Source organism: Spinacia oleracea, chromosome 3, assembly GCF_020520425.1.
Source record: "Spinacia oleracea cultivar Varoflay chromosome 3, BTI_SOV_V1, whole genome shotgun sequence".
Taxonomy (NCBI): Eukaryota; Viridiplantae; Streptophyta; class Magnoliopsida; order Caryophyllales; family Amaranthaceae; genus Spinacia; species Spinacia oleracea.
In genome coordinates, this window is record NC_079489.1 from 57262066 (window position 1) to 57271099 (window position 9034).

Here is a 9034-nt window from a genome sequence, read left to right on the forward strand (position 1 = left end):
ATGTTACATCCTGATGTTGTCGGTTGATATACAAAGTGGTAGTTTGACTAGCGAAAGTGCGGAACTACATAGGTTGAATACTTGAATGATGTTTGTTTCCTTTTATTCTTGTTATCAAATAATTATAAGTATTCTAGAGTTTATGGGATTTTAGGATTGTTATTGTTAATTATATGTTTTAGGATTATTGAATTATTTTTATATCTTACGGTGTACTATATTATTTGGTATAGTTTATCTCATGTTCATGATTTGCTTTTAAAGTAGTTATTAGATCTTGCACATGATACCGATTGAATTCTCATGATTTGATTATAAGACTATTTTTTTTAATTAAGTTGTTTTAATAACCGTCTACTACTACAATTGGATAATAATATCCAACGAAAAAAAAAGGATTTGACCATCGATTTCAATGACGTTTGTTTCATTGTTATCAAATTATCAGCATGTATTCCAGACTTTAGAGACTTTTAGGATTGTTATTTTTATTTTATTTTTAATTTACGTATTTTTTAGGCTTTTAGGATTGATTACTAAGTTGTTTGATAATTCTAAAATGCACGTGATTTGATTAATTACCGAGGTAACCGTCCACAATCTGTAAATTGGTTTGTAAACCATGTCTTTATTGTCGCAATCATCATATTCATTTAATTACTTCCATAATGCATGAGTATTATATACGGAAATATATGTATCTTATTTGTTTAGATTTATATGGAGTCCATAACATGTTATATATGGATGTATTTTTTTTGAGATAATGTATTTCTTGAATTGAATTACCTAAACCCGTATATAATATGCTTGATTGATTTATAATATTATTATCTTGTATAGTGAATCATGTCGAACTAGCAAAACTTGAGATTGTGGCCCTTGATATTACTGGAAAAAACTTTTTGTCATGGGTGTTAGATGCTGAAATACACCTTGATGCAAAAGGGCTTGGTGAAACAATAAAAGAAGGAAATGAAACAACATGTCAAGATAAAGCTAAAGCTATTATATTTCTTCGCCATCACCTCCACGAGGGCCTTAAAACTGAGTATTTGACAGTTAAAGACCCACAAATCCTTTGGAGCAATCTAAAGGAAAGGTATGACCACCAGAAAACTGTAATATTACCAAAAGCTCGTTATGATTGGTTGCATTTAAGATTACAGGATTTTAAATCCGTGAGTGAATATAATTCAGCCATGTTTAAAATTACTTCTCAATTGAAATTGTGTGGAGAGAAAATTACTGATGCAGATATGTTAGAAAAAACATACTCCACTTTTCATGCAAACAATGTTGTCCTGCAGACACAGTATCGAGAAAAAGGTTTTAAAAAATATTCTGAATTGATATCTTGTCTTCTTGTGGCTGAACAAAATAATGAGCTGTTAATGAAAAATCATGAAGCACGCCCTACTGGCTCAACTCCATTCCCTGAAGCGAATGTGACATCCCATAGCGGGAAAATATCAAAGAATAAAGACTATGCCAGCAGCAGTGGTCGTGGTCGTGGCCAATGGCGAGGCCGTGGGCGTGGACGTGGTTTTGGTGGCTATGGTAGAGGTCGTGGAGGTTATTACAAGAGCTCACATTCCCACCAGAAGTGGGACCGCAAAGATGGTAAAGGTGAGAAAGGAAAAAGTGATAATGTGACTAGTGTTTGTTATCGTTGTGGAGGAAAAGGCCATTGGTCACGCGTATGTCGCACTCCAAAACACCTTGTTGACCTTTATCAATCATCATTGAAGAAGAAAGGAAAGAATGATGAGACCAATCTTGTATTTGAAGATGGCGAAGGTGATTTTGAGTCTGGTGATACAACTCACCTAGAAGTTGCAGATTTCTTTACTTCCCCTGAAGGGAATAATTAAGTTTTTAATATGTTGTGTTGGATTTGGTATAGAATTGTAGTATTTTAATTATGACATTATGTGTTTAAGTTATGAACTTTGTGATTGTATAATGACTTTATATTCTGTATGTTTTCTAAGATATTGTATTATTTTGGGTGTTTTATTTTATAATGGTTATTTTGGACATGTTTAGTTTTGTGACACATATTTTTATTTCCTTGAAGAATATGAATACCTCTCAAGGTCAATGGGAAATAAATGATGAAGAATTGTGTCTTGCAGACAGTGCAACTACTCATACTATACTCAAGAATAAGAAATATTTCTCTCAATTGATGATGAGAAAAACTAGTGTGAGTACTATATCGGGTAGTACTAATATTATAGAAGGCTCCGGAAGAGCAAATATATTGTTGCCTATGGGAACTAAATTTGTCATCATTGATGCATTATATTCTCCCAAGTCTCAAAGAAATTTATTGAGTTTTAAAGATATTCGAAGTAATGGTTATCATATTGAGACTATTAGTGAAGGAAATGATGAATTCCTTCAAATCACGAGCATAACTAATGGCACAAAGACTGTCTTGGAGAAATTACCTACATTCTCCATTGGTTTGTACTACACGAGAATTAATACTATTGAAACACATGCTATAGTAAACCAGAAGTTTACTGATAGCTTCATAGTTTGGCATGACTGGTTAGGCCATCCCGGTTCAATCATGATGCGAAAAATCATTGAAAATTCTTGTGGGCATTCATTAGAGAGCCAGCAGATTCTCTCTAATAATTTTTCATGTGTTGCTTGCTCACAAGGAAAGTTGATAATTCGACCATCACCAGCTAAGATAAATTTTGAATCAATCAATTTTCTGGAACGTATACAAGGGGATATTTGTGGGCCAATACATCCCCCATGTGGACCATTTAGATACTTTATGGTTTTAATCGATGCATCGACTAGATGGTCACATGTATGTTTGTTATCATCTCGCAACCTGGCGGTTGCGAGATTTCTTGCTCAATTGATTAAATTAAGAGCATATTTTCCAGATACCTATTAAGTCTATTCGTCTTGATAATGCTGGTGAATTTACTTCACAATCTTTCAATGATTATTGCATGTCCATTGGGATAAATGTTGAACATCCTGTAGCACATGTTCATACACAAAACGGTCTTGCTGAATCATTAATTAAACGCATTCAGTTGATTGCTAGACCATTGCTAATGAAGTCTAAACTCCCAATTACTGCTTGGGGACATGCTATATTACATGCAACAGCATTAATTCGCATCAGGCCAACAAATTATCATAAATTCTCCCCATCACAATTGGTTTTTGGCCAGGAACCAAATATATCCCATCTTAAAATTTTTGGATGTGCAGTTTATGTCCCTATAGCTCCACCACATCGCTCCAAGATAGGTCCTCAAAGGAGGTTGGGAATATATGTTGGATTTGATTCCCCATCAATAATCAAATATCTTGAGCCAACTACAGGGGATTTATTTAAGGCTCGTTTTGCTGATTGTCATTTTAATGAGTCAGTTTTCCCAGGTTTAGGGGGAGAAAACAAACAGCTGGATAAAGAAATTAGTTGGAATGAATTATCATTATCTCATTTTGATCCTCGTACTAAGCAATGTGAACTAGAAGTTCAAAAGATAATTCATTTACAAAATCAGTTGCCAGACGCTTTTACTGACCCAAAGAGAGTGACTAAGTCACATATACCAGCTGTGAATGCCCCAATTAAGATTGAGGTCCCAGAAGGACAAAATGAAGTTGCTAATGAGTCTAAGGCACGCCAGAAGCGTGGAAGACCAATAGGTTCCAAAGACAAGAATCCTCGAAAAAGGAAAGGAGCAATGGTTAATGATGGTCCAATAGAGGATACGATCAATTTTAAAGGATCTCCGTAAGAGACTTTAGACATGATAGAAGATGAAATTCAGGTACCTGATAATGAAGAAATTTCAATAAATTATATCATGTCTGGAATTACATGGAACCGAAATCAAATCGACGTCGATAATGTTTTTGCATGCAATGTAGCATTAAATGTTGTGGATGATGATGAGGATCATGAACCAAAGTCTATTGAAGAATGTAGACATAGAGATGATTGGCCAAAGTGGAAGGAAGCAATTGAATCAGAATTGAAATCTCTTGCAAAAAGAGAAGTATTTGGACCTGTAGTCCGTACACCTGAAGATGTAAAGCCAGTGGGACATAAATGGGTCTTTGTGCGAAAGAAAAATGAAAATGGTGATATTGAAAGATATAAAGCAAGATTAGTTGCACAAGGATTCTCACAAAGACCTGGTATTGATTATGAGGAGACATATTCTCCTGTGGTGGATGCAACAACTTTTAGATATATAATTAGTCTAGCAATGAGAGAGGGACTTGACTTACGCTTAATGGATGTAGTCACAGCTTATTTGTATGGCCCACTGGATAATGATATCTATATGAAACTCCCAGGAGGATTTAAGTTGCCAGAAGCAACAAAATCAAGTTCTCGAGAACATTTCTCTATCAAATTGAATATATCTCTATATGGATTGAAACAATCTGGGCGTATGTGGTATAATCACCTTAGTGAGTACTTATTGAAAGAAGGCTATAAGAATGATCCTATTAGCCCATGCATTTTTATAAAGAGATTTGGATCAAGATTTGTTATAATTGCAGTGTATGTTGATGATCTAAACATTGTTGGAACTCCTGAAGAGATTTCCATGACCGTGGAATGTTTAAAGAAAGAATTTGAAATGAAAGCTTGGAAAGACAAAATTTTGTTTGGGGTTACAAATTGAGCACCTAAAGAATGGAATCCTTGTGCATCAAACAACATATACAGAAAAGGTGCTAAAAAGGTTCTCTATGAATCAAGCACATCCATTGAGTAGCCCTATGGTTGTAAGATCACTTGAAGTGGATAAGGACCCTTTCCGTCCTCGGGAAAATGATGAAGAAATTCTTGGTCCTGAAGTACCATACTTAAGTGCAATTGGAGCATTGATGTATCTTGCTAGTCATACAAGACCTGACATATCATTTTCTGTGAATTTGTTAGCAAGGTTTAGCTCATGCCCAACCCGTAGGCATTGGAATGGGATTAAACATGTACTTCGTTATCTACAAGGTACAAAAGATATGGGTTTGTTCTTTCCTAATATATCAAAAGAAGGTTTAGTTGGTTTTGCAGATGCAGGATATTTATCTGACCCTCATAATGGCCGATCACAAACTGGATATCTGTTCACATGTGGAGGTACTGCCATTTCTTGGCGTTCTATGAAACAAACTATTGCAGCTACTTCCTCTAACCATTCTGAGATATTAGCAATTCATGAGGCTAGCTGTGAATGTGTATGGCTACGGTCTGTGATTCAACATATAAGAGAAGATTGTGGTTTATCCTCCGAGAAAGAGGCACCAACAATTTTATATGAAGATAATGCAGCATGTATTGCACAGCTCAAGGAAGGATACATCAAAGGTGATAGAACAAAGCACATATCACCAAAATTCTTTTTCACTCATGAACTTCAGAAGAATGGCGATATAAATGTCTTGCAGATTCGTTCAAGTGAAAATTTGGCAGATTTTTTTACTAAGGCGCTTCCTACTGCTACATTTAAAAAGTTGATTCACCTCATTGGTTTGCGCCGTCTCAAAGATCTTTAGTGATGTTGTCATTAGGGGGAGTAAATGCGCGCTGCACTCTTTTTCCCTTAACCATGGTTTTTCCCACTGGGTTTTCCTGGTAAGGTTTTTAATGAGGCAGCATTTCATGCGCATTATAAGGCATTATATTGTTTTGGATAATAGACATCCAAGGGGGAGTGTTATAAAATATATATTAGGGTGGATGCCCATTATACCCTTACCCCTATATAATACTATGTATATGTATATATTATGTATGCCTAATGAAATAAGAGAATAACTGACAGTTTCTCTCTTCCTCTCTCTCCCTTTCTCTCTACTTTTATAATAAATCCCAGAATAATCTTAAGTACTTACTTTCCCCTCTTTAAACAATCTTTGTAAAATTAGAACCCCATGTAGCCGGTTATTTCACTAATCGTGGGATCCACCTCGTTTGTTGCTTCTTCTTCCCTCTTACTATACTTAATGAACGATTGTCCTTCTTCCTTCTCATCGAAGCTCTCTCTTACTTTCTTCTTCCTTTTAAGTCTCACTTCATAGTGGATATTTTCTTATTGTTTCAATTTGATGCTAGTTTCTGTTATAGGAAAAATATGATGCTAGTTGATATTTACTTTATTTTTATACTGTATACGAAGTATATATTTTGATTTTGATTTTGATGGGGATGTTAGTTGATCTTGGCCTTGTAGTAATTTCAGAGAATCATGCTTCTCTGTACTTGTCGTTAACTCATCCTATTACACAAATGTTTCCAGGAAGATATCTATCAGTCCTCTTCTATTAAGCAATGTTATATTGAATAAAATGATTTACTTAGTCCTAAAGTCGAAATCTTTAGCAATAAATAATATTTAATAAATACTGTGTAATATACTTGTAAGTGAGATTGGACTATGTTTGTAACACCCTAATAATTCCTTTCTTTTTATAAAACAATTTCCGACTTAAAACATAGGAATTACCAAGATATTACCGCCACCGTGATAACGGCTAAGGCTATTTACCAGAATTACGCATCGGAATTAACTAACTTTCAAAACATATTAAATAAATAGTTAATCTAATATTATATATATATAAAGGAGGCATATTTGCTGAAATATTAGAGCGCCACCTAAGATTACTTTTGGTTTCGGCCAATGAAAAATAAGATTTCTAATTTATTTTTGAATTAAAAAAATCGATTGCCACGTAGATAATTAATTAGGTGCCACATAGATATTTTAATTAATTAATTACTAATATATACAACTCCATCTAAAATCAAACACTATAATAATTAAAAAATAAAACTAAAACAAAATTCATCCAAAATCAAACACTAATCTAAATTGAAATAAATAACTACCCTTCAATTCCTTGATCTAATACTACGTACGTAGTGTTATTTTGTGAAGCTTTTGAACGTATGATAAAAGAACAAGATATTAATAGAAAGATAATAAAACTTCATAAAATCAAAGACGTTGTACAACCCCACTAAAAAATCATCCTAAATTACAAATTTAATTACGTAGTATCTTTAATAGAAATATGGGGTGATTTCTTGATGTTTACTCATGATTCACACCAAATTAGTACTTGTACGTAATGGTAATAAAATTTATATTGGATAAGTCAATAATTGACCAGTTTGATGTTTAGCTCAAATATCTATATCGACTTTACTTTTTTCTAAGCTCTTTTGAAATTAATATTTCAACTTTGATATATGAAGAGCGGAACACGTAAAATTTAATCTAATCTAATATCTAATACTAGATTAGTTCTCGTGTACGCACAGATTTTGATTATTTTTTTTACAAAATATTTAACTGAATATTTCTCAAACTACTGTGTAGTTATAACATTTTTAACATACTCGATTAAATTTATTCATCTAATATGCATATTTAAAATGCTAATATGATAATTTGACCAAAATATCTTTCCATTATTAATATTGCGATTTGACTAAAAATATTACCAATTTAGAATAATTATTATTACGTCATACCTATTATTGCCATAATTTATAAACTAAAATTTGTTTCCATACATAAATAGTTTATAAAAAGAAGGTAGCGAATAAAAATAAAATAAAATATATACACTTTTATGGGAAAATGATTTTGGCGGGAAAAAATCGCACCAGGAATTGACACGTGTTATTCCTGGTGTCTCTTTTATTATACAATAATAGATATGTACATAAAGGAGGCATATTTGCTGAATTATTAGAGCGCCACATAAGATTACTAATGATTACGGCCAATAAAAAATAAGATTTCTAATTTATTTTTGAATTAAAAAAATCGATTGCTAGTAGATAATTAATTAGGTGCCACATAGATATTTTAATTAATTAATTACTAATATATACAATTGGTGCCACGTTGATATTTTAATTAATGAAGTACTTGCTAATATATACAACTCCATCTAAAATCAAAAACTCTAATAATAAAAAATAAATCTAAAATAAAATTCATCCAAAATCAAACACAAATCTAAAATAAAATAAATAAAATTCAATTTAAAATCAAATATTAATCCAATATTAGAGCGCCACGTGGAAAATCTAATGATTTCGGCCAATGAAAAATAAGATTTCAAAATTAATTTTGAATTAAAAAAGTCGAGTGCCACGTAATACAATTTCATCCAAAAAGAGACACTCTCATAATTAAAATATATATATAAAATGAAATTCAATGCAAAATCAAAAACTAATTTAATCTAATAAGAAGTATATAAAATTGGTATATACATAGGAGCAGAGTTTTATTTAAACATAACAATTTAATAGAAAACGTGCATCGCACGGGCTAAAATCTAGTGGTTACTAAAACAAGTTGGAACCGTTGAGGCCCAAATCCAAAGTATTAAGCCATTTAAAAATCCATTAACTATAAGCATTAGTATTAGTCATGACTATAAATAAAAATAGAGTTTATAAAGTACGGAAGAATAAAACTCTCCACTCGAATCCCATGATAACTTCTCCCGCAAGTTATCTCTACAAACCTGCTTTATTAAAAATCTACTCCCCAACAACGCAAATGCAATTGATGGATCATCATAGGGTCATTAAGGCAAAGGCCATGACCAGAAGTGTAACACCCCGACCTCTAATTCAATTATTAAAGCATACTTAGCAGCGGAATTAACCTAATCGGTCGGGACATTACCTGCCGTAACTCCCTCTTGGGAATTACAAGGCAACCATCAATCATAAGCTATTAAATCCTCCAAAAATTAACATAATAATCCTTTATATTCCCAAAGTAAAAGTATATATAACTTACTAAAAATCTTTAATTAACTATTAAAACATAAACTAGGTGGAAATTATTAAGGTGAACTCCTAGCCACTACTCGTTTCCATCGTTCCCAGCAGTACCTAAAACAGAAAACAAAAACGGTGAGCCGAAGACTCAGTAACAAACTATTCTAGCAACGTAAATTCATTTCAATTCATTTTATTTAATAACACAAGGAGAATAGA

General features: G+C 32.7%; 1 protein-coding gene across 1 annotated transcript; it reads left to right on the top strand.

The window, feature by feature from the left end:
* LOC110783832 (uncharacterized) lies at positions 1–1965 on the top strand. The gene is made up of 2 exons (XM_021988216.2): positions 1–22; positions 844–1965. The coding sequence occupies exons 1-2, from the start codon at positions 1–3 to the stop codon at positions 1872–1874; spliced, it is 1053 nt and encodes a 350-aa protein (XP_021843908.2). The 3' UTR covers positions 1875–1965.
* Positions 1966–9034: the final 7069 nt, after the last annotated feature.